This window comes from Enoplosus armatus, chromosome 21 (assembly GCF_043641665.1).
Source record: "Enoplosus armatus isolate fEnoArm2 chromosome 21, fEnoArm2.hap1, whole genome shotgun sequence".
In the NCBI taxonomy this organism is placed as follows: Eukaryota; Metazoa; Chordata; class Actinopteri; order Centrarchiformes; family Enoplosidae; genus Enoplosus; species Enoplosus armatus.
In genome coordinates, this window is record NC_092200.1 from 4650675 (window position 1) to 4678414 (window position 27740).

General features: G+C 40.6%; 1 protein-coding gene across 1 annotated transcript; it reads left to right on the plus strand.

Moving 5' to 3' along the window:
* The first annotated feature begins 365 nt into the window (after positions 1-365).
* Positions 366-27709, plus strand: tmtopsb (teleost multiple tissue opsin b). Its single transcript, XM_070928114.1, has 4 exons — positions 366-859; positions 9373-9701; positions 20447-20680; positions 27413-27709. The coding sequence occupies exons 1-4, from the start codon at positions 472-474 to the stop codon at positions 27707-27709; spliced, it is 1248 nt and encodes a 415-aa protein (XP_070784215.1). The 5' UTR covers positions 366-471.
* Positions 27710-27740: the final 31 nt, after the last annotated feature.

Below are 27740 nucleotides of genomic sequence, written 5' to 3' on the forward strand. Positions count from 1 at the left end.
CAATTTCATTTGCACTGTGCTCAGTACCCCCCCCCCCCCCCCCCCACACACACACACACACCAACACCCCGCCGCCTCATGTTGGGGGTTTCTGTCCCCCAGCGTGTTAAAAGGCGCCGTGGGTGATAAAAGCTCAGGCGCACTTAGCGCTGAACCGCTGGCCAGAGGAAGAAGAAAGTGAGCGCACCTCTCCGGACCCGGAGCGCACGGCGGAGAGGCGGATCTAACATGACACCAGCATCTGCTCTCTGAGTCCTCACTCATTCTCCAACTCTTGGACTGGAGAGTCGAGCTTTTACGCACTTCTTTCTTTACTAAAAGCTGCCACATGCCCGCACGGTGCTGCAGAGGACTCCCCCGTGCACCTTCGCTTCTCCAGATGGGTTGACCGGGTGAACAGCAGCGCGACCGGATGCTTCCGTCCCGCGGTGCAAACTTCGGGCTGGTCCAAACTTCGCGACTCTGCCCAGTATGATCGTTTGCAACGTGAGCCTGAGCTGCGCGCACTGTCCCGGGGGAGGAGCCGGCGGCACGACGGCGACGGCGACGGACGCGTTCGAGGAAGTGTCCGGTTCTCTCCCTCCTCCGTCCCTGAGCCCGAGGGGGCATCTGGTGGTGGCGGTGTGCCTCGGCTTCATCGGCACCTTCGGGTTCCTCAGTAACTTCCTGGTGCTCCTGCTGTTCTGCCGGTACCGGGCTCTGCGCACGCCCATGAACCTGCTGCTGGTGAGCATCTCTGCCAGCGACCTGCTGGTCAGCGTGCTGGGCACCCCGTTCAGCTTCGCGGCCAGCACCCAGGGGCGGTGGCTGATCGGACGCGCTGGGTGCGTTTGGTACGGGTTCGTTAACTCATGTTTGGGTAAGCAGCTGTTTTCATATTCTTTGGCATGAATCACTGGAGACCTAAAGACCAAAACAACACATTTGAGGTTATTTAATAAAGACTGAAATCTTTAAATCTATATGTAATTTTATTTCTTCCTCTCTTTCACCTCTAACGGTTAAAAAAAGACATGAAATGTTGATTTTGTTTGACAAATTAACTGTTGCTGATGCACGTTTGTCCAAAAAACACCAAAAGTCACAGCATTACATCAGTTCTTCATAGGAATTTAAACATGAAAATGGACGAAAATTCAGGGTTTTCATGTTCAGCAGCTCCCTTTATAATATTTGTGTTTAGTTTGCTCTGCTGTAACATATTCACCTAATTCCTCTTGCTGTAGCAGCTTGTAAGAGCATGAGGAAAATGTGCGTTCATTGCCTGCAGCAACGGGCAACACAACACTCACTCAAAACATTAGCAACGTTAAAATCCCGTTAACCCATTTCATCCTGCCGTTAATTTCAATTAAAAGTGTTGACGGTAATGTGCTGTTTCCAGCTGATTATGTTCAGCTGTGCTAAGCTTGCTAACTGAATTTCCTTCAGGGACATAAATAATATGATAAGTTGGCTAATGTGTCATGAGTCAGATTTTCTCCCAGAGGTAACATTACATTTTTGGGGGGGAGGAGGGTAGATGCAGAAGAGTTGAACCCTAAAAAAATCCCATAAAACATGGAAAAAGCATTTGTGATTGTATTACATAATAAATCTGCTCTTGTCAGGCTCTTATCTAGATCCTTAGAGGTTGTGTCTGGTGTTCAGATGTGTGCTCACAGGACTGTTGACAGAGCTCTTTATCAGTGCTGGGATCAAACTTGTGACCTCTCAGTTTCAGGACAATCACTCTAACGGATTGATTAATATCACCCCTCTGCTCAGAAACTAGGATCCTGATTTTCTAGCCATTGGAGCGGAGAAAACCAGAGGAGAGAGATGATGATTGGGGCTGATCCTGCTGTTCTGTGTCGTGCTCTCATTGGATTTAGATGTTTCCTGACTGAGTTCAAATATAAGTGAATAATCAATTTGTTAATAAACTTAAATACAGACCTCTCTTCTCCTTCACTCTCCTCTTCTTCATCTATCTCTGTTACTTGTACTGCTCTCTGGAGTGGTCGTGGCTCTTAAAGCTCTTGTTTTCTCCTTGGAGTCTGGAACAACACCTTACTGTACCTTAGAGTACAGTAAGGTGTTGTTCCTCTTAAATCAGTTGTTTTCACTCTGGAGTCTGGACTTTCTGTAAGGTGTTGTTACTCTTAAATCAGTTGTTTCCTCCCTGGAGTCTGGACTTGCAGTTAGGTGTTGTTGTTCTTAAATCTGTTGTTATTTCATTGGAATCTGAACTTTCTGTAAGTTGCGGTAAGGTGTTGTTGCTCTTAAATCGCTGGTTTCCTCTATGGAGTCTGGACTTGCAGTTGGGGGGTGTTGCTCTTAAATCAGTTGTTTCTCTCTCTGCTGTCTCTCTTGACACTGTTGAATTGAGCTTACTTAACATGCTGTACCGAAAGCAAATTTCTTGATCTCAGTGGTCATTAATAAATTATTGATTAATAAATGCTTGACTTGAGATAAGGTTTAGTAAGATGTTGTTGCTCTGAGATCTCTTACTTTCTCTGTGGAGTCTGTAGTAAGGTGTTTTTGCTCTTAAATCAGTTGTTTTCACGCTGGGGCCTGGACTTGCACTAAGGTGCTGTTGTGACTCTTAAATCTCTTGTTTTGTCTCTGGAGTCTGGACTTGCAGTAAGGTGTTATTGTTACTCTTAAATCAGTAGTTTTTTCAGTGGAGTCTGGACTTGCAGTAAGCCACCTGCTCTCCTCAGACCACTTTCGACCTGGACTCGGTTTTCTATCTTTTTCCCATCAAATTGAAGGATTCTGACTAAATCCCTCAATAACTCGATTAGACAGCTTCTGACGGGGTCAACAGCTTTCCAGTACAATCCTGGATGCTACAAGCACATCTTTCAACAAACAGACATTACCTCTGTAACGAGAAATGCACAATCTTTATCTAATTTGCAGTTTATCCATGACCTGAAAACTTTCATGATTAATTTTGCACAATGTTTCTCAGTGGTCCATGTTCAGGAGCAAAAACAAAAGTGTACGTGAGAGGATCATAGGCTCACTGTTGAAAAAGACCAGAATGAGATGCTTTAAAGATTGAATAGTGGACTGGGCTGGTCATTGGCAATCTAAAACTCCAGGAATGCAGAGATGGGCCGCCGAACATCAAAGATTTATGTGAGCAGTGAATGATTGATGACAGTTTGGTCAGAATTGATCAGATGATGGAAAAACAAGAAGAAATGCAGCCCACTTTAAAAATGTCCAGAAAATTATTTCACATTGTATTCTGCACCGTGTTCAGGTGTACTTGTTACTCAAGAAGAAGTAATAGTAATTATTAGACAATGATTGTATTTGTCAGGTGCTACATTAATAGTCAGTTACTTTTTCAAGCAGTTCCCACTCTTCCATTGTGATAATTTGCTGCTTTTCTCTGTTTAATATCATTATAAACAGAATAACTTTGGGTTTTCGATAATTGGTCTGAACAAACAAGCAATATGAAGACGCCACCATCTCGGGCTTTGAAGATGATGATCACTGTTAATGGAAGTGAGAACAAAGACAACATTTAAAACTGATCCTTATGCATTCAGTAGTAGGTTTTCAACTCTGCAGAGTTCAAACAAGATTGTGTTTTAACTGGAAGAAACTGCTGCCTGAGGGGGAGATTTAGCTTGAATTTTATTTCCTCTTCAGAGTCCATATTTAGCTACAGTATATTTATGATAAGTGCATTAAATTTGTGCAATAGCTGAGCAAATGTTTTGCATGCAAGTGGCTTCCCAGAGTTCCTTTGTTATACATTTGTTGATAAATGCAAAATTGAGAAAGGCTGTTAAGTGTAAATGTCTTTTGTTCATTGGCTGGCCATTTGATTACTGAGTTTTATGCAAAGACAAACCCACTAACAACACTTGATTAGAAGTTATTCCAACTGTGTTGAAGTGCACTACATCAGTCAAGTCAGTTCAATTTAAGGCTTTTAAATACCTTTTTAATGCCACACAGAATGCAATTTATTAGCTTTTTCACAAAAGTTTGATGGACAATATGACCCAGAGTTATTTAGGCACAATGAATTAAATCAACGTGACCTGGACCAGGATAAGCAGCATAAAGTGGCTACGGGTCTGATGGTGCTGATTGAACAGCCTCCTACGCACACAATCCACTGTCGAAACAGTCCCACTTTTAGTTCAAAGGTGCATAACGTCTTCTGACAGCCCGCAATCAGATACAAAAACATTTCATAACACGCAAGATAAAAACTTTTTAATACCTTCTAAGGCTTTTCAAGACCTGCAGATACCCTGCTGTTCCAAAAGACGCCCCAAAAACTGTACAAAAACCTACTCAAGTACAGCAACAGAAATAAATTCTGTAATATATATTAACATCTCACCAGGAACACACATCACTCAGCCTGTCTGAATAGAAATAAACTATCACTTACAGGCCCCACCAAACAGAAATGGATCTACTCAGGTTGACAGGACGTGAAGTGAAAACAGAACCGAGACCTCGTGTTCCACCTTCTGCCTACAAGGTGGAATCCAGTTCGTCTGTTAATTCACTAATGAGACGTTGGCCGCCCCGCTGCAGTTACCCAGGCTACATGGGAGCTACTGTACCAGTCTGGGACTGTTGGGAAGCTTGTAATTAAGCCTCATCAGGTCATTACTGCTGGAATAAGATCTCATTCGCAAAGTCACAGAGAAGTCTTTTGTTTCTCCCGTTCTCTTTCTTCAGACTCTCTCTTTGCTTTCATAGTGCTGTGTGCCGCAACAGGTGCAGGACACGTGAAAGTAAAAGTTGGTCTTAAACTGGCATGAAGAGAAGCTGCAAGCATCAACACAAGAAACTAGGTTACTAGGAGAGACACTACATCCCGAGGACACGGTATTCCCTCGCAGCATCAGCGGCTGTGAAAATGGACTCATTCAGATTTATAGAGGATACTTAGTGTCATCTTCAGTCACACTCTGAATTGAATTATTTTGAATGCAAGGATGCAGCGCTGCGTGGAGAGCTGAAACGATTAAGAGATTTGTAGATTGACAGAAAAATGATTGGCAACTATTTGGATAATCAGTTTTCAAGCAGTTCCTGCTTCTCAAATGTGACTCCAATTGCTTTTCTCAGTTTTACATCTTTGTAAACTGATTATCTTTCGGTTTCAGACTGTTGGTCAGGGAAATTAAGCAATTTGAAGATCTCCTCATGAGGCTTTAGGAAACTATGATGGGCATTTTCCGCTAATCTCTGACATGTTATTGATTAGTAGATTATTCATTATTAATCTCATCACACTGTTGTTACAGAGATACTTTTCCTGTCATGCACACTTGTAAAAAGACAATTAGAAACCTGAAAGATCATCTTCCTCCAGGACAAATCAGGTTTCACTAATCCGCTACCCCCAATTATATGCATGACATTTAAGATGTCAGATTACTGCAAAAAGACAACATTAACCCGGTTACTTTCTGTTGGAGCACTGCATTTTTATATGATTGTCTTTCTTTTTTAAATAAAAAAGACAAAATTAGATGAATTAATAGGATCCCTTCAGTAATTTAAATAATTAGATTAACAGTACCAGTACATTATAATACCCTAAATACGCTCTACCTGTCAGTTTCTATAGATGTGTTGTGCTACAGATGTGTTGTAATGGTTTGGAGCAATTATTCTTTCCAAAAGAAATCGGCTTTGTGATGTATTTTTTAAAAACTTAGATTCAGATCAGTTCTTGATTGAGCTTTATTGTACCAACCAGAATAGTTGTATTATTTATTGTACAGTTGGAGCATGTTAAACGCACTCTTCGTGTGCTGGAAGTTGTGCTGAGCCAGTAGCATCTTAGTAGATTCGTCTGGACCCCCTCCTGTTCAGACACATTTCCATCCGGCCTGGTTCAGGTCGGGCCAATCACAACCGTTTATCAAATATGGGACTGGTTGATGCATTTTCGTAAACAACCAAGATGGCTGCCGCTATCCACTATCGCATCAGTATTAAACAAACTGGACGGTAATTCAAGTTACAAACAGATGGTTAGTGTTGGCTTGTAAATCATGTCATGCCAGACGTCTGTGTATTATGTTGAATTAGAAGCCATAAGAATTGGATGTTGGAACTAGCTACCTAGCCTAGCTGCCTACCGCTACGTCACATGTTTCGTTGCTCTGATTGGTTGTAGCACCCAGAGGTATTTTGGTTTGCGCTCGTTGATAACGAGTCGAATGAACTGAGAGGTTCCAGGCTAATTTGCATTTGCAAATTGGTTAGCATCTTGGTAATACTTGGAGACATGTGTTTTTTACTTTGCCATCAGTTGGATCTGAAACAAGAAAGAAGAAGAGAGGGAAACAAAGGGGGATACAGGGAGAAAAGAGCAAGAGGGTAACACAGAGGAAGACAGAATAAAAGAGAGAGAGACAAAGGAAAAGAGATGGAGCGAGAAAGAGTGCAAATGTAAGAGGCGATGAAGGATGTTTAGCTCCTGTGCTGACTCAGGCGTAGGACATTGGGTCATTCATTTTTTCCGTAAATCTATTCCACACCTCTCTGGAGTTAGGTGAAGAAGAATCAGGCCTCGGGTGAAAAACCCATTAAAATGCACGCTGGAGAATCAAAGTGGGCCACGTTTGAATCAAAGCCAACGTCGAAGACTGATACGTTCCCCCGAATCCCCACCAGGCTCGGAGTAGAGACTGTGTAATCATCACAGGAAATGAATGGAGAAACGGACTCTGCTGGATAAGTTGCTCAGTTGCTGAGGTAGCAGACCATTAATATGAAAAAAAATCCCCTAAACTGGGCTGGAGAGATTTATTTATCCATGATTATATAATCATTTTGGAATTTCGACATAGATTCTGTATTCTTCTGCTTGTAATACCTCCATAATAACCCTGCATGTGATTTATAGTCTGCCTGTGGTCATCAGCCATTATATGCAATCATGCAAAAGCAAAGTATGTTATGTGGAGATCACAAGATACTTATTGTAGCGATCACAAGACAATAATTACGTGATCACAAGCTTGTTATTTTTAGGTTACTAATATATTATCCCATGATCAAGAGAAAACAAAACATTAAAGCAGCACTTATCAATATCAGCTATATTTAAAATTGATCAAATGACTATGTGTAACATCAAAGACAGATTCCATCAGCTCTACAGACCATTTTAGCTGCTTTTAGCTCATTGTTTTGGTTTAACAAATTTGTTTCTAGCAGCTCAAAACAGCTGTAATAAACACTCTGAATGCTATCAGCAAACAGCAGAAAGACAAATTTATCAACCACATGTGCACACAGCTGAGTTTAGCAACTTCGGAGACAGATATTTCCCTTCAGGAGTTCGTGGAGACCAAAAAAGAGCCAAATTCATGAGGTGACCAGAAACAAAACTAACAAATTAATGCTAATGTTGCTCTGAGTCTGCTGGATGTGTAACTGTTTGCTAACATGTTAGCCTCATCAGCTTTATGAGATGATAACATGTCAATTGTTGGATTTTCAGTCTGTTCTACTGTCACCCAAGAATAACTGAATGCAGCTTTGAAACAAATACACCCATGGCTTCTCCAGGGTTTTATATTCTGTATGTTACTCATTTAGCCAACTGGTTCCCAACCTTTTTTTGTCACCTGGAACATGCAAATATTTTAGCAACCAACAAGCAATAAATGGTCTTAAATGATGCTGCATAACATACTTTTTCTAAAGCATGCCACGTTTCCATCTTTTTAATTCATTTAACTCCTATATTTAGTTTTTGGGAGTATTCCAACTATGGCGACTCCTAGTGGTGATATCAAACATTGCAGGGAGTTAGCAGTCCATCCAAAACAACTTATTCAACAGAATAATGTGAGATATAATTAAATAAAACTTCTACTCACATCACTGAAATATTTTTAAAATAAAAAAAATCCCATGTGATGTAATTATTTTAACACTGTACGTTAATTAAGTATCTGTTTGACCCAAAAGTCCACGTGCTTTATCTAACCAGAGTGCATCAGTAATGAACAGAGAGAGCTCTTAGTCCCTCTTCATCCTCCTCCTGCACACACACACACACACACACACGCTGCATTTATACTGATATCCAGACACACAAACACAAAATCATTTCCATTATTCTCAAGACTCTCACCCTTTTGCTGTTGCTCTCAACACATTGTGCGCCCACGACCCCGGACCCCTGTCTGCACCAAACACGCCACGGTGTCGACCAATCAGAAACCTTCATTATGCATAGAGGCGCTGTGATTGTCTGTAATCAAAGCCACTGTCCTCTGGGAGACTCAGTGTAATGGAGGTAAAGTGCCCCTGGACCAGCACTTTAGCCCGCATGTGCTGATTAGCTCTGATTTAAGACTTTGGTCACTTCACCGATAATTTACTGCAACAGAACAAATGAATCGATTTAAATGGAAAGAGAGAGACTACACCGCCGTCAACAGTGTTTCTGTTTCTGTTTCTGTTTGTTTCACCGTGAACAGATTACAGCCACTGACCACTGAGGATGTCATCACACAATTAGCTTGTTGTAAAATCAAGATACTTGCGATGTTTTTACAAAGTTTGACTGAAACTGTAATTACGTTTGATTGAAAATAAACTATGAACAGAGACAATTATTTATTATATTAAATATGCATGTTCACATGTTAACCTTTAATTTAAGCTACAACAGAAAATGAATTGGCAACTAAATTCATAAAAGATAAATCGTTTAAGTCATATTTCAAGCAAAAATACCAAATATTTGATGGGTCCAGGTTCTTAAATGTGAGAATGTGCTGCTTCTCTGTGTGTTCTTTAAAATAAATGGATTCTCTTCGGATTTCAGACTGTTGATCAGACAAAACAAGACACTTTATCACATCACCTTAAGCTCTAGGAAACTGTGATGGGCATTTTTTATTGTTTTTTGGTGTGTTTTGGTGTTTGGCAAATACACATCTGCAGGAGTTGAAAATGGTACAACTTGTGCTTATTTTGAGTTGTATGACTCCATAAATGTACAGAGACAAGAGGAGAAAGAAGAGGGAAATACAAGAAGTTTGGAAATCAGTCTGTCTAGCTGTCGCACATACAGTAGTGTTAACGTGTTGTCTTTATCACCACTAATGTCGTCCAGTGAAAGACAAGAAGTTAAAAACCCCGTCAGTGATCACAACAAGCAGAAAATGTACTTCACTTTGTATCTAAATGTTCGCTCCTTATCTTGGAGTGAAAGAGAACACAGATGCTCTGCTCTTACGCTTAAAAACCCAAATATTGATAAGATCTACTTGATATTGTGCCCATTTTTCAGCTCTTTCGCCACATTTATGTCACGGTATTTTGCACCTACTGACCGCTTCTTCTGTACGCTCCCTTCCTCAGGCATCGTCTCGCTGATTTCTCTGGCCGTTCTGTCCTACGAGCGTTACTGCACCATGATGATGCCCACTATAGCTGACGGCAGAGACTACCGCCCAGTGCTGGGAGGGATCTGCTTCTCTTGGCTCTACTCTGTGGCCTGGACTGTACCCCCGCTGCTGGGCTGGAGCAGATATGGCCCAGAGGGTCCTGGCACCACCTGCTCAGTGGACTGGAAGACCCAGACGCCAAACAACATCTCCTACATCTGCTGCCTGTTCACCTTCTGCCTGGTGTTGCCGTTTTGCGTCATCCTCTACTCTTACGGCAAGCTGCTGCACACCATCAGACAGGTGCGATTCTGCAAATGTAAATGTTATGTGAATTAGCCTTTGTGAGTGAATGAGCCAGCAAAAGCACTTTAGGGTTGAGATAAGACACCAGAAAGAAAGTGTATATATAAGTGCACACCAGCAGTGCACAGTCTGACCTTAACTGATCCTCTGGCTGTTCAATCAGCCCCTGCAAGGTTGACAATAGAGGAAAGAATATGAGTTCATACATTTCAAAGACGGGAGTTTGAAAGCTGAGAAATGAAGCCATGCATCCCCTGATCTCAACAATCTCCAATCAGGTTTAACGTCTCAACAATGTAGTCTATTAAAGCTGCCAAAACCAATTTATTCTTTTGTCCTCTGCTTTACGCTGTAGCTGACGGACACCGTAAGATTCTTCTTGTGTTTGCAGCCGTGTCCTATTCGCACGTAATTTACACGTCAATGCAGGAACAGTGGGCACAAGAGAGGTTAACACATGATCCAGTTTCTGGATGAGAGCCTGACCCTGTAAAGTATTATGTCTGCTCCGGACAGGTATACCCGAAAAGTGAGTTCTGTGCTTACGAAAGCTTCATTTTGGGAAAACTAGGGACTGTTTTAAAAACCTTACTGGTGGCAGTATGTAGACACCAGGGACACATAAATGCTTAGAAATAATGTTTTGGTTGATCTCTCTCTTTCTATTTCTCCCCTCACCTAACTCATAAACTGTCAAATTTCAATTTCAGGATTATGTTTGAATAAATCAATAAAGAGCAGCAAAGAGACAGAGCATAAAAGAGAGAGTTGGTAAAGAAAGAAAGAAAGAAAGCTAGTTTATTAGCTTGATTTAGGATTCATGAGATGCAGCAAATACAAAAAAAAAAGGAGGATGTGCACATCCAATCTATCAGCATATTATTTAAATTTGATGTAGCAGTTTCTTTGTTCAGCACAGGGCAGGAGAACAAACCACCAAATCTACCTCTATAACCGCTTGCTATAAATTGTCAACTCTTTCACGTTAATTCTCTGACTGAGGTGATAATATAATATACAGTTGTTAGTGCATTATGATAGCACCAGGCGTACTGTGGGAGTTTGAGGTTGCAGTGAAACAAAGGGACGCCCTGGTGGGAGCTGAGTGAATATCAAAGTCAGAAAGCTGAAAGTAGTAGTTAAGGAATGGGAGCGGAGAGCAGCGCAGAGGTTTCGTCTGGAGGCCGGTGTAATGACAGGATTACAGACGACTGTCTTCATTACACTCTGCTGAGGGTCTTCATTAAACCTCGAGGCTGCAGACCTTCACACTCGCTAATCACAGGGGACAGAAGCTCATTGATTTAGCCGTGTGAGTTTCTGCTGTACAACCGACGACACTGAGAGCTTCCTATTGTTTCTGGTAACGAGGTTTTAATGATCCGAGGGGGAGTTTTTCTCCTACAATTACATTCAAATTATACACAGCGTATTTTGAAAGTTGATTATGATATTTTCTTTAACTTTAACTAAAACATAATGTGGTAAAGGGTTTGCATCATGTTGTGAGATGAAAGTTATGTTAAGTTATAGGTGAGTTGCTTTTGAGGTCAGTATTTCTAAAATCTTGGCGGTGTATCTGCGTGTTTGTGTATGCAAGAGCTGTCCTTGCTCTTCTGAAAGTGTGGCGGCTTGTTTTTGCCTTTACCCCGATGATAAATTATTTCTTTTGTGTTAATCTGTTTGGCAGCCACATGCATTCAGAGTGTATCTAAGAATTAGGCTTGCCTCGATGTTTGGTTTTGTGCGTCACATGTCTTCTCCTGACTTTGTGTGGGATGGTTAAATGTGTTTGTTCGCTGCCGTGAACCACACTGTTGATGTGTCGATGCTGTTTGCACAAGAATGTAATTTGCCACATCATTTGCTGGTTCATGTGCCATGCCTCTGTGGGTTTCCGCCATGCCTGCAGGCACACAACATTTTGGTGTTGCTTTTTGGAGTAGGGTCGCAATTTAAGTGCAATTATAAAAACACAATTGAATAGAAGGTGTGTCAGTCCACCACTTTGGTCCAGACTAAAATATCTCAACTATTTAATCGATTGCCATTCAATTTTATGCAGACATTTGGGTCCCCAGAGGATGAACCCTACTGACTTTACTAATCCCCTGATATTTCTACTAGTGCCACCATGAGGTTGACATTTGTGTTTTCTAGTGAGATGTCTCAACAACTATTGGATGGATTGGTACAAAATTTGGTGCAGACATTCATGAGCCCCTGAGTATGAACCCTACTGACTTAGGTGATCCCCTGACTTTTTATCTAGAGCCACCAGCAGGTTAAAGTTTTCACTTATCACTTAAATATCTCATCATTTACTTGATGTATTGGTAGAAATTTTGGTGCAGGCATTCAGGGTTCCCAGAGGATGAATCTTACTGACTTTACTGATCCCCTGACATTTCCTCTTGCGCCACCATGAGGCTGTGTTTATTAGTGAAATGTCTTGACAACTGTTGGATGGATTGCAATTAAATTTTATGCAAACATTTGTGGTCCCCAGAGGATGAATCCTGGCTTTCACTTATCCTGTGAAATATTTCAACATCTACTTGATGGATTGGTACAAATTTAGTTGCAGACATTCATTGTTCTCAGAGGATGAACCCTACTGACTTTTCCTCTAGCACCACCATGAGGTTGGAATTTGTGTTTTTTGTGAAATGTCTCAACAACTGTTGAATAGATTGCCATGGAGTTTGGTACATATATTCATGTCCTCCTCAGGATGAATTGTTATAGTTTTCGTGATTCTCTGACTTTTTGCTTAGCATCATCAGACTTGTTTTGTTATTTGTTCAATACTTTGGCTTGTGACCAAATATCTGCAGAACTTATGACACCCACGAGATCAGCATACTAACATGCTAAACTAAGATGGTGAACATGGTAAACATTATACCTGCTTAACATTAGCATGTTAGCCTTGCCACTGTTAGCATGCTGATGTTAACATTTAGCCTCTATGCAATGATATTAGTAGGGATGCAGCTACCAGTGATGAAACTGAGGTCAGTATAATATTTCAGGGATTTTTGGGGGTTAATGACATGAAGAGGAGGTTACAAAGTGTTAGGATTACACATGAAATACTTTTTAAAGCGGATTCTCTTTCTAGTTCTCTTGTGGATAATTTCTTAAATTCAGGAACCTAGATTACTGATATGAATTATACCAAATTTTTAAGCTCTATTTTTAAATTATTTGGAGATTTGTGTGACAGTCAGATGGAGCAGAGTCCAAAATATAATTATGTTCAAATCACCTCGAGGGAAACATGGGTAAAGAAAGCAACAGACAGAGCCCTAAAAACATTCATGTGACCCAACAATGATTATGAAGGAAAAGACACTTCAGCCCCACAGCGGTGGAGATTTGTGTTTTCCCAGGATCGGGAACAGGGGCGTGTCCAGGGAATTGGCCATCCCATTGTCTTTCTATTCTAACGAAACTATGACAGGCTCTCTTGCCAATCAGAGGCATGACCTTTGTTCCAACCAAGAGGCAAGAGGCAGCTGGTAGCTTTTGTGGCATTTCACTGCTGAACATTTTCTGTATTGTAGATTTGAAATTTTGCACAAAACAATATTTTGTCCACACAGGCTTATTTATGCTGTTGGTACTCTATACTGTGACTGTATCTTTGAATGTGCTTGTTGTTTTCTTTTGTATGTAGCCTACTTTTGGATGTACAATTTCTTTATGGGTACATAAAGAATAAAGTATGGAAGCTTTATATTACTTAATTATTATTTGTATGGTTCCACTCTGTTGTGTTGTGATTGGTAAGTCAACAGAACCATTGCTTCCTGCAGTGATTTGCTCTCAAGTTTAGTTAAAGTCCTTATGCACAAGTTCATTGCCAGACACCTGAAATTAATTTGGACAATTTTCACTCACTGGGGATGGGGTGTTCTTCTCCATCGCAGCCTGATTTTCACCTTTAGACTGATCAGATGGGTGCATGTCCTCACTTGGTGCAGTTTTCAGAGCAGCAGATGAATTCACATCTGCTGGAAGTCACCATTAAACCCAGAAATGAGGAAAAGAGACTCTTCAGACTCGATGATGCTTTCCGAATTAATTAAACGGAGAAAATGAAGCACTCAGAGCCAGATGTAGTGAGAAGTCTCTCAGCGTCCTGCTTCCTGTCAGTGTCGGATTAGGACTAGTGGCAGGTATGTTGATGGATCCTCGTAGGCGTCGAGAAGAGGGAAACAGAAATAAACAGAGAGAAGGGATGGTTGAGAGAGCAGAAGCCCGTGGAAGAGTTATGGCTGTGATATTTTAGTTTATCAAGCCGGGAGCCAGACACTTTTTTTCCCTGCTGTTTTTAACTTCACTAAGTCATGCCAGCCTCTCTTTTAGAAAAAGGTTACAATTCGTGTGTGTTTGTGGATTTGGAGAACTCTTTCTAGTACTCTAGAAGTCCTCTGCCACACTGACCGTAGGATCAGTATTTAGTTTTATTCTGATTTCTCTGAAAGAATCTTAATAACGGGTATTATTAAGGGTCAATAAATTATTTACTGATGCTTTTTAGATAAGTTATAAGCCGTTACTGAAATAATTTTTGGGTCAGCGGGTGGTAAAAGTCTTTCTGGCTAATGTTTATCTTCCTCCAGCACGACACTTGCTTTGTCTTTTTTGCTGCATGACCACAATTGATCTACTACTTCTATATTATTAACATTCACATCTGAAAAGTTTATGGATTCTTGTAAAAACCCTCCATCAATTACTTAATGAATAACATTTATATTTATATTACTCACCAACTTTTGCTTTATAAACGTGTACGTGCATAATTGATAGCTTATTACAATTTATTAATTACTCATTACCATTTATAACGGCTGACATGATGGGTTAATAGAAAGTGGGGAACATATGAACTTAACTGTTAATGACTCCACCAACAAGAAAGATTTTCTACAACCTGGAAACTCAAAAATTGCTCTATTAATGGAGCATTTTAACATTTTGAGTTCATTGTTATGTTTCGGTTCACTCTCACTCTCATCAGTGTTGTTTCCAGGCACACCAAGCAGCTTTTATTAGCAAGAAAGCTACCTGCCCAAACACCAAATGTCAGACTGACAAAGTTAGCAACTAGCTGGTGAACATAGTGGAGCATTTAGCTGCTAAAGAGACAGATATTTCCCTTAGGAACTGTCAAAGACCAAAACAGAGCTGAAAGGAGACACACAACTCAAATGAATGCTAATAGGGTACTGTTAGCTAACGTGTTAGCCATATAAACTTTATAAGGTATAATCTCTGTAACTTTTGCTGTTTTCTGTGAGCTGAATAGTCAACTGACTTACTAACCGCTGGGCAAACCAGTTCGGTCATATTTCTCTCACATACTAATTACATTGAAAAAGCTGTTTGTGATTTTGTTGGTTGATAAAACCCAGTTTTTGCAGAGTTGTCAGAGAGCCTGAAGGCAGCCAGATAACCGCCTTTGTCCCACGTATTAGTGCTTCAGCTTGCTCCGAGCTGTGTGTATCACATTCCACAACACACAAAATTTATAGCTGGCGATGCACCTCAGGTTATTAAACTATCATCCAAATTACCAAACTGATAAGCGAGAAGTTAAAACGAAACACACAGATAACCGCTTCTGTTAATGAGCTGATAACAATCCTAATCACTTTCACAGCTTTTGTTACGATGTGATGATTTTATAATGTAATATTGTGTGAAGATCTTTGGCAAAATTGTTAATTAACCACAACAAAATACAACTTTCTGTGGAGAAAAGACAAGAGAAAATGCTCAAGGTGATCAAGATGGGCATCAGGCGGAGAGTGTGTTGAATTTTGCTCTGCTGTCTGCATACTGTATATATGCATGCTTGAGTGTGTGCGTGTGTTTGGGTTTGCTTGTGTGTACTGTTGTCTCTCAGCTGCCTAGGTGTAAGGTTACCTCACCTGGGGGGAAGATAATCCCCTGCTTACACAGCATGCCTTTTTTTCACTTGCAGGATACGCACACACATCTGCAAACACATAAACTCATTCCCAGAGTTTTGCAGAGTGTGATTGAATCTCTTCTATGTGTGTGTGTGTGTGTGTGTGTGTGTGTGATACTGTATGTTGAAACCTAAGACACAAACCGGTTTCTTCACAGTTTTTCCTCTCACTGTGAGCTTTATTTGGTGTTATTTAGTCATAATCATTTTTATTGTTATTAAAAAAACATACAGCACTTTCTTTAAAATATTTTAGCATTAATGTGCATTATTATGCCTCCATCTGCATAGTTCTCTGTCTGAATGATGTGATTTTTTCATACCGTGGTTATGTGGCTAATGACTCGCATTTACAAGAGTAATTACAACAGCAGCACTGTTTCCTCTGCTCCATAATAGCTTTTCCATAGTGTCTAATCAAAAGAGGAAATGAACCACAGTTATGACCATTTGAAAAGGCACAAATCCCCAAAATAGATATTGAAATCTTGTGATAGATAAGTGAAAGAATATGTGACTTCACATTTTCCACTCAGCTCCTCGCACTTCAAACCAGTGAGAAGAGCGCAGAGAAAAACAAAGGAATACAGAAATCTCTTATTGGGGGGGGGGGGTGTTCATATTATTCTCGTGAGCCTAAAAGGTCCGCAGGTTGCACTATTAGCAAGAGCTTCTTGTCACAAGTTGGATGGAAAGTCATGAAAATGTAAGGTGGTTTCAGAAGTTAGCACACTGCCATCGTCGTTTTGTCAGCGTGGGCCTGTGAGCCTCAGTTCAGGGCAAAAAAAGTAAAAGTCACGTGAAAAAAAAAAGCTAATTGAGAGGCTCAAAAATAAAATATTGACGTGTCATGTCAGGACATGTCAGCTGATGCAGCTCATAACTGTGAAGTTTTACTTTGCCTTTGCAACTGACACCATACCTCATTCTGGGACCCCCACACTCCTATACGTGTCTGTCCCTCTGGATAACACCAATCTTGGCTATCGCTGACTTCAGCAACACTTACTAACTTCTTTCCTGTCTTGCTCTCTCTCAGGTGGGTAGAGTCGCCTCAGACGTGTCTTTGTAAAAAGAGAAAGAAGCTGCTTCGTCTCTCTGACTGTCCCTGTAAATAAAAATATGTTTAGTGATGAACTTGATGGAGAAAGAGAGGAAAATTCAAGATTTGCAGTTTGTATGGATGTATTGAGCTGTATCTACTCATTCACTTCCATTCACTTGAACTTGAGGTTTCCTGAAAACTCTATAATCTCTGCCATGGCTCAGGACCCTGTGCAGCTCGGGGGTGCCTCAGCCTGCTTGGTCAATTTAAGATGTAGAATTAAGATTCAGGGAGGACTTCCAGCCTTTGCTTCTGCACAGAAATGTAAAAATGTTGTCTCCTTTGTCCTTCCCTTCAGTATGATGGACAATCTGGCAGTGGACTTTCCACCTATGCAGGTCTTTCTCCTGAAGCATAGACTGCTTTTCTAATTTGTTCTGTTTTGGACGACTGCACATGGAGACTGAATTGGAAATTTGCCCTTGGTAGAATTGGGCAACCACACAAAAGCTTTTACTTTGAAGAACCGATCAAACTATATTTCAAAGGAACTGAAAAATCATATATATGATAATGTGTCTTCAATCATAAGATAAGTTTGGACAACTTGCTTCATACTTAAAGGGACTTAAAGGAAACATGTTTGCTGTCTCGCCAGAAGTAAGCTGAGAAGATCGATTCGACTTTCAGACACATCGATCTTCTCAACTCCTGGCAGGAAATAGTGTATTTCCCAAAATGCTATTTATTTAACAGATTATTTTTTCACTTTTTAGAGCCATGTCTGCACGACAAACAGTGCTAAATGTTGCTTTTTCTGATACCTCTCCTTATTAACGTGGTACCCAGATGTGCAGCATCACTGAGCAAGATGATGGAGCACGTCCTTGATCACGTGACAGCGTCTGCACCATTATTGACTTGACACTGTCACATGTCGTAACATATTGTACTTTTTTTGCCACATGGAAGAATGACTCCAGGCAGTCGGTGCAGAAGCCTCGACAGCTGACGCAGCTCCTGTCACCAGGATGGAGAGGACACACTTGCTAACATGGAAGGTTTATTTCAGCAAAATCTGTGGAAGCTCAAAGATGGAGACCTTGTGGAAAAGCTGGCTGTATTCTCAATTTTCTTTTTTACTCCACAAATAATATCAGCTCTGGTGTATTTCTTTGTAAATTAATAAAGACATGCACGCACACACCAATGCTGTTTTAAGCCATACAAATACTTGACAATACTACTTACATTTTCCGTCAGATCAGATCTAGGCTGTCTGGTTTAAATTAATTTCATTGTGGTATGAGTATCAACTTGCAGAGATTGAAACCTTTTTTCAGATAGTAATCCATCACAGCAAACATCTTTGTCATCTTTCATTTCAGTTACATTAATGTCGTGGTAAAACAGAAACTGTTTTCCTCTTGGTGAGTTCAAGAATGCTCCGACATCTGAGACTTACGAGTGAGATGCCAAATAGCAGTCGTTTTAACGCCAGAAATGTCCAAAGATGTCCACGTTTGCTTGTTTGATAGCATCACTGCACAGGTAATACTGGTAAAATGGAGTTCTGTTAGGTCCTGGGAGACTTAATTACCTCTAAACCTTTCGGCTGTACGAACAACATAAACTGAATGCTTTGGTTGCCACCAACAAGGAAAAGGATTGAGGTCTTATGTGAATCCCCAATGAGCTTGACTTACATTCACTTCATGGTTAGACAGGTACATAAAGAGAAAATACTGATGTCTGCCCACTGACTGGCTGATATTCGATAAGACCCGCCTTCTTGAAGTTTGGCAACCAATCAAAATGACTACCTGTGAGCGTGACATCAGACTTTTTTGTGACAATGTAGTTTGTTGATGTAAGAAGTAACTGATTGCAGCCGTCTGTCAGTTCTTAGATATGAGAACATCCTTGAATTTACCTCCAATGACAGTTTGCTACCATTTAACAAAGACACAAAAACATGCTTTTATTTCCTTGTAAATTGTTTTCAAAATGAATGAAAGGCAGTGGTCACCTGGGGAGGCAGGAAATCAATCTAAGAAGCTATTGTATTCTTTAGAAACTGATTGACAGTAAGTGCAGTTAGTACAAGTACATGGCAATTATATGAAGTTAGTAAAAAACGAGCTATATTAAAGTCACTGTGAGGGATGTGTGTTGATTTGAATGGATAGACATTTTTTTGCTGCTGACGCACATGCAGAAACACGGCTTTAAATTACGCTTTGCATGAAGAATAAGAAGTCATGCGTGAGCTGCAAAGTTGCACATGATATTTGGTGACTGTTTGCGAGGAGAGCTGGCATCAGTGGCGCTTGACGTGTCTCTTCCTGTAACGTTGTGAGAGTTTGCCACTGATGCATGAGTCCAAATTATAAACAAAAGCGCAAAACCTCAGTCTGAATCTTTCTCATTCTACCTCTCCCCGACTCTCTGATCTGTTCAACTTAGATTTTCAAATGATATTTCCCTTTTTATGAATATTTAAGAGCTTCTTAATGCAATATTTATGTTGGCAGAGGAGGATGTGATTGTTTGGGTTTAAATGTCACATGAGTATTTGCAGCTCCTGGAAATGAAAAATTTAATAGATTCAGTTCCGTCGTTGTTGTGGGGGATCTATCTGTCGATCTATTGGATGATGGATTGATTGTATGTCTCTCTGCTCTCTCGGGTGCTTGGTTATAACAAGCATCTGTTTCTAGAAGCAGACATTGGAATCGTATCCCTTTCTGGGAGTCAGCGGCTTTTTTTATATTTTTTATTATATTTTTTTATTTTTTTTGCAGTGTTAGACAGCAAACTGCAGTGTTAAATCTACTGCATCACCTGAAGAGAGTCCCTCTTGGATTCAACAGTTATAGTGGCGAAGAAGTGCAGAAGAGAGAAAAATGGCTTTGCACTTCCACCCCTGTTTCTTAGAGTCATAAATCAGTCAAATCTCGTCCCACAGATGTGACACACACACTCCTGGAATCAGCAGGAGCTACACTTTACAGAGACCACCAGTGTCCATTGTAGAGCTGCAGCGATTACTGGATTAAATCATTAAATCAATTAGATTGGGAAAAAAATAGTTGCCAACTGTTTTGATAAGCGATATATTTCATTCATTGACATTTTTCAGGCAACAATGTAAAACGTTTGCTGGTTCCAGCTTCTTAAATGTGAGCATTTACTGCTTTTCTTTGTCGTTTATGACAGTAAAAGAAGAGTCTTTTGGACTGCTGGTTGGACAAAAGAAGCAATTTGAATACTTTCACATTTTATAGACTAAAACTAATCGTTAGTTGCAGCCCTCGTCTAATGTATATTAACTTCTGTGAATTAAAATCATGAAAAGACTTTTCTTATAACTTCAGAAGTTAGCCACCCTACCCCCCCAGGCTAAACCCCTGCTGACCTGTGGCACCAAACGACAGAAAAGAGCAAAGCGTGGCTCATAATTTGTGGTTTGCTAACAGTGTTTTGGAAAGAGAGATGAGTAGTGAAAGAGTTTTTAGAGGCCAGAGTAACCTGAGATTTACAGCAGGCGTCTGTAATTTTCATTTGTCCAAGAAAACTAGACTGATGAGTTAGAGGAAATACTGAGCCCAGCTTTGCACCGCGTTGAAACTTTATGCTCCTGGTGGTTTATTGTATTGTTTTTGTGTTTGTGTCATGGCAATGCACCAATACATTTTTCTCCTCTCCCAGGTCCACAGTGTGAGTACAGTGGTGACCCGCCGCAGAGAGCAGCGAGTGCTGGTGATGGTCGTCACGATGGTGGTGTGCTACCTGGTCTGCTGGCTGCCTTACGGAGTGGCGGCTCTGCTCGCAACCTTCGGCCCCCGCGACTTTTTGACCGCGGAGGCGAGCATCACGCCGTCGCTGCTGGCCAAGTTCTCCACCGTCATCAACCCTTTTATCTACATATTCATGAACAAACAGGTGAAGCGCTCACTGTCGCTGTTATCGCTCTTCTTCTGGGTTCACTCGTCTCGCTGCCGGGTTTCTTCTTCCCATCTCTCTCTGTCTTCTTGCTGTTATCTGAGTCGTTAATACGACGCTATAATGTAGTTGTAAGCACAAGTGTTTATTAATGTAATTGTCAACAGCTATAACTATAACAGCTATAATGTCCTTACATCTGCTTACTACATTATAACCATTTATTAGATATTTATATAGCGCTTATATATGCTAAATAGTAAAGTAAAGCTTTTTGGGTAAATTGATAAACTAAACTTGACTGCTGAGTCAGAGCTGTTCTCTGTCTAATAACAGGTCACGTCTAATTATCTGCTCCCCTTTATTTAGGCAAAGACACAGACACCCAGGCCAGTAAGTTATATAATTCACACCCAGGGGAGGTGACTGTAGGTGCGAGCAGACCTCCACTCTCCATCTGCTGGCTCCTCATTTACACCTTCAGACAGAACACACACTTACACACCATATATATATATAAACACACAATGCCAACACGCAGATAAAAGACAGAGGTGTGACATTACTATCATGGTGTCAAAGCCATAACAGCATCAACACATAGCACCCCCCCCCCCCCCACACACACACACACACACACACACACACACACTGTGAGGTTGTGATACACATCACTGACATTCAAGGACATGGCACAGGAAAAAAAAAAAAAAAACTAATGAAAAAGAAAGAGGAAGTAATCTGTTTGATGTTACTGGCCTTCCTTATCGACAGCAGAGCAAACCTCAAGGTGCTCTGCTGTCGATAAATCATTACCACAGTCATTAGTAGATTAGTCTAATAACTGCCACAAACATGAGCGTCACAGAGAGGACGGCTCATGCGTGACTCCACACGGATTTGGACATTTTGAAGCGTTTCCTTTCTGTCTTTCTCTTTTTATCCCACTGCAAGAAAAACTAACTTCTTGTTAGCGTAACCGGTCTGGCTGTAATCAGCTTGTCTTCTTTTAAAGAGCAAGAACAAGCTAACAAACAACAGCGGGCAGAGTCAGGTGTTTGGACGCTTGGATGAACATGAAACTAAAAGTTCAAGCTTGTGTACATGAAAACGTCTACAAGGTGCATTTCACTCAAACAGGCAATTAAAATTCTGTTACATGTGCCGCTAACAGCAGGTTGAAGCTAAAGGTTGCGCTGTTGAGAAAACTAATTTCACAATCTGCAGCTTAAATTAATTTGATTTTAAATGAACTTCACATCTATGATGCCGTGTTTTGTTCTCAACTGCAACGAGGAAGCGGTTTTGAATTTGCTCTGATTCGCACCTCTAAGTGGCTTCGTCTTCATGGCGAGGCTCATGGGTATTGTAGTAACAAAACGAAACAATGTGATATAAACTGAAACAGGCGTTCAGTTATCCACCAGTCATAAATGCAATTTTCTTAACAATACAAAAGCCTCTCTTCACTTTTCTCTCTGGCGTTTATCTCATCACCTACTAGCGTTGTGTGTAGTTTTACACAATTTATTTGACACATTTATATGACATACAGTGCTTAACAAATTTATTAGACCACCACCCAGTGTGAGGTGTTTGCCACTGCTGCCCTAAATGAACAGTATTGCTGATGACCAAAATATTTGATGTTTCTGTAATGGTTAATCCACCAGTATGTGCAAGCCAAGCTCTTTGATCAAAATGATATCTTTAATGCTAATGCTTAATTATTGTTCTTATCCATGAATTCTCAAATTTACTGTTTTACAAAAAAGCATTACAGTTATTTACTTGCATTCCTGAACAGAAAAATGTGTTTTGTGGTTGCAAGAATGAAAGCTGTTATCAGGGCCAAAGGAGGTCGTACAGAATATTAAGATTTTTGGTTAATATATGTGAATAAGGACTATTTAGTTGTTCCAGTTTGTTATTTGCCTAATAAATAACAGTACAATTTTTAGTTTGAAACAAGTTTTTGACAGATTTCTAAAATATTTGTGTTTTCTCACTTTTTATGACAGGTGGTCTAATAAATTTGTTAAGCACTGTATGTATCGTAATAATAATAATAAGTATAGCTGCAGTCGGAAAAGCACAGCAGGAATAGTGCCATCGAAAAAAAAACCCCCATGACAACAGAGTGTAGAAGAAGATGAGACAGGAGGGTGAGACGGATGGCGACTAGAAGTGAAGGAAAGAAATGAAAGCTTTGATTTGTCTGAGCCGGCTGTGACAGTTGAGAGATAAACGGTGTTAAATGATTCTTCTGATCGCATTCTGATTCGTCATTCGCTTTAACCACGTTGGATGTTTACGACTGAAAATCAGGACCAGTGTGAGCGGGAGAACTACTAATAAACAGTAAAACAGTGCTGTGAGTATTTAGTTTATGGTTCTGTCCTTCTGGTACCACATATTTTATTTCATTTATTTCTTTACCTTTTCTGCACAAATTGCATCATAATTTCTTCAAACGAAACTTTCACTGATAAAAGATGGTGAAAAAAAAGTTAGGAAGCAACAGAAAGTAAGGGAGGGGAAATCAAGAATGAAAGAATAAAAACAAGAAAAGTGGGGGAAGACTAAAAGCAGGAAGAAAGGAATGAAGAGATGGAAGGAGAAGGAGTAAAGAGACAGAAAGTGGGAGGAGAGGAAGACAGAAAGAAGAAGGTATGGTGGGAGGTGAAAGGTGATGATGGGAAGGAAGGAATGAAGACAGAGAGAGAAAGAAAGAAAAGGAAGGAGGAAAGAAAGAAAGAAAGAAAGAAAGAAAGAGAGAGGAAGAACTAACCAAAGCGGTTAGAAACCGTCAGAAAGACAGAAGCAGAAGACAGAGGAGGAGGAGGAGGAGGAGGAGGAGGAGGAGGAGGAAACAGAAAGAAAAAGGAAAAGAAGGAATAAAGAACAGAAAATGGCAGCAAAAGTTAGAGTGAATGAAAAAAACGGGACTAAAGGAAGGACGTGAAGATGAAAGACGAGTAGAGAAAGGTGAAAGATGAAAGAGAGAGGTGACGTGTTACAGGAAGGAAGTTCTGTTTCATCTGGGAAAAGGTAACGCGGCTTTGATTTTGATTAGCATGTGATGTTACTATCAGGTGACCTTTCGCTCGTCTCGCACACTCACACACACTCTTTTATCTGTCTCTTGTCTCTTTTTATCTGCTTCCACCTCAGTTCTGTCTCTCAGGTTGGAGACATTTAACTTTCTTTGATGGCTGACTTGTCACGGCGGCGCCGTCTGCTAGCGCCGGGGGGGGGGGAGGTCTCGCTGCATATGTGTGCGATGATTAAGCTACTAACTGAACTTTCAGGGCCACAGATAAACGCACCGGAGGCCGCACTGTGTGGCGCTTTCAGTCTTCAGTTCCTCCCAGCCCATAACTATGGCAGCAGTGTGTTGAGGCGAGTTGAAGACTTCAAGCGCTGCGCAGATTCATGCCGCGGACCTGAGCTGGTGTCGTGAGAATCTCACCTGTCTCACTGCTGACGTCTTTCTGTGTCATCTTTTGTTATGTTTCTGGGAAAATGTAAACAATTTTTTCAATTTCAGGAAAATAAAATGTGAATCAGTGCTTGTTTTCATCGACTGCCAGGACCCGTACGCCTCCAGGACCCTGACAGATTATGGCTGACCCCTCCCACCCCGGACACAAGAAAGACACTCCCCTCTGGCAGGAGGCTGCGGTCGATCAGGACCGAAACCTCGCGCCATGAGAGCAGTAAACAAGCCCCGGGACCCCCACCGTCTGACTCAATGCGTACATTCTTCATACTTTATACCGTGAACAGCTGCACACTCTTTGGTCAATTTTCATCTTCGTTTCAAAAAGCTCATTTGATTTTAGAAACAGATATATACTGTTTCTATTTTATGTTTATGATTCTTGCTGCGCTTGTTTTTTCTTCTCTTACTATGTGTATTGTTCTGCACCAAAATACCAAAGTAAATGTCCTTGTATGTGAAAACCTACTTGGCAATAAACCTGATTCTGATTCTACATGTGAATAAATTCAAGAGGACTACTTGGAAAGTAATATTTACTCAATTACAGTACTTAAAGTACAATTTGAAGTCTCTTGTGCTTCACTTGAGTACTTCCACCACATTTATATGACAGCAATAGTTACTAGTTACTTTTCAGATTCAGATTATTATTAGTATAATACTTATTTTACTTCAGTAGCATTTTGAATGCAGGACTTTTACTTGTAACAGTATTTCTACACTGTAGCATTTCTGCTTTTACTTGAGTAAAAGTTCTGAATACTTCATGATTACATAATCATACACAGAAACGTTTAAGATACCTGTGAGAGAAAGCTCCATAAAAATCTTCTATTCATTTAGATATTTTTTCACGTTTAGTGAAAGCGACTTTTATTTTGATTTTGAGCTTTTAAAAGCATGTGTACGTCCCAGACTTTCTCACCATGATGGTCTGAAACTTTTTTTAAACTAAGAAATGTGACGCCAGTTCATCCACGAGTGATCTTTTTCTCTATTTTACTTTTAGTGGCCTTAAGAGGTACAATTGTTGTGTAATTCACAAGAAAACGGCAGAAATATGAAAAATTCTTGCTTTCTGTCCAGTTAATCATCTTGCTGTCCCTGTATGTGTAACTCTGCATTATAAAATGAAAACTACCTCTGTGACTTCAATGGTAGCCCCGGCCCTGGATGCATCCTGACATTTCACTGCTGCTTCCCACGTCAGATAGCATTTGTGTTTTCTCATGAATGAATTCGTTTGTTCTGATACACTTTGTGGAGTTTTTATCAGGTGATGGAGATGGTGTTGACATGACTGGTGCTGTTTCTGACTGGAAGTGGGATCATTGCTTTTACGCACGACTTTGACACCTCTGCTCCTTTTATTTCTTAATTGTTTGCTGCTTTCTGGTGGAGTGAAGGCAACAGTGAGCGGCAGCATGACATGAAAGCTTCATCTTCAGTAAAAGAAGAAGCAGAAATGAGTATTCAGAGCTGTATTCCATCAGCCTTTGTTACATCATCTCTTTTCTGATATGCTGACTTTCCCTTTTAAGCCAAACCAAATGCTTTTTTTAAAAAAAAAAAAATGTCAAGAAAGGTGTTTCCTGTTACAACAACAACATACATGACCAGGCTGGTTTTTAACACATGTTATTGCACACAAACGTATCACATGTCCGTTTGCCTTGCAGGTTTGGAGTGGCAGGTGAGGCTTGGGTCACTCCTCTGTCTTCAGATCCCAATCTGTGCCTGATTTTAGCTGTAATCCCTCTTGACATCAGCTGGTCCTCCTCTTCCTCCTGTCCTCTGCTTTTTTTTTTCTTCTTCTTCATCCACCTCAGACATCTCTTTCTCCTTCACACTTCCCACTTCACACATCTACCCTTTTTGTTTCCCCAGAGATTTTGCTTTTAAAACCAACAGCTTTTTTTTTTTTTTCTCCCCTCCCCCAGCACGGCTCTCCAGTAGATTAATACATTGGGATTTGAGACACTAGAAGATTTAAAAAACGGAGTGCTAATTTTGAAAGCTGCATAATTTCCTTGGGGTAACAAAAAATTAATTGGCTCGTATATGATGAATTGTCAGCCAACTGCTTAAGTTAAAAAAGCACCACAAACTGCTCTCATTTGTCATATCAATCACTGGAATCATGCTGCAGGAAACTGCTCACTATGATGATGTAATGAGATGTACTGAGGTGTCAGGGTTCATGCAGCACGCCTGTTTGATCTGCGGCGCCCTGGGGAAATGTAGTAGACTTTAAGTATACGTGTGGAACCAGAGAGTATACTAAGTACACTACGTTTATCCAGGGGAGCACGCTGCCTGCTGGACTCCCAACACGGAGGAGAGAAGCTGCAGATTATATACATCTCTGTCTGACACGTACTGTCACTAGAACTGCACTACTCAAACACATCACAGTAATTAATAAGATAATTAATAGACTGCTACTTCTGCCTACCAGCACCTTGCATGGCAGCTCGCTACATGCAGTCCTTCTACCATTAACTGCTACTACAACAACAAATAGTGGCTGTTGGTGTACTACTACTACTGCTGCTAGTACTGCTACTACTACTGCTACTACATACACTGGTTACTAGTACAGCACAACTACTACTATTGCAACAACTACTCCCACTACATGCACTTCTACTACTGCTACAAATTTTTATTGCTTTTTACTACTTTTATAGTCATAGTATTTGTAAAAGTAGTCAAAAAATATATAATATATAATAAATATCTTTATGTTAAAGTAGCTTTCACTTATGGTGTCTTTCCTGGTTGAACAATAACTACCTTTACAAGCAGGAGTCCTATAATGTCAACTACTGCTGGCTTCCAGTTACTCACAGAAAGTTATAAATCACTCAAAACTCTCGGGCCACTTTCAAATGTAAGATAAAAACTCTGTTGCTGTTCTCATGTGTTTTTCATTTATTAGTTTTTCTGCTGCACTTTAATTTCGCTTTTTGTTTTGGGCAACTTACAACTTTATTAACTTTAATGTATTTTATTTAAGGGATTTATTCTGGTTTTCATTGCTTATTGTTTTTGAATGCCGTTCTAATGCTTTATTTGCCTATGTAAAGCACTTTGAATTGCCTCTGAAATGTGCCTTGCCCTACTATTAGTCCCATTATCACGACTATTACTATTGTACACCTGCTGTTATTATACACTCATGATAATGACATTAATCCTGTATGTGTCTTTGTTTGTGTGTGTAGTTCTACAGGTGTTTCAGGGCGTTCCTCAGCTGCTCCACCCCTGAGCGAGGCTCCACCTTAAAGACATTTTCACGGCCCACTAAGACGGTCCGCACCGTCCGCCAGGAGAAGGAGCGCCACGTGTCCGCCCCCGCGCCCTCCTCAGTCCTGCCCACGGCCAACTCCATCCACGAGTCGTCGCAGGAGGCCAGTCACGTGGCTCCATCTTCATCGAATCGAGGCTCTGCTGCTTCCCAGACGCCTCCTGCCAACAGCCCCAAACCCAAACTGATCCTGGTGGCTCACTACAGGGAATGAAAACTGAGGAACAACGGGAGTTTACAGAAAG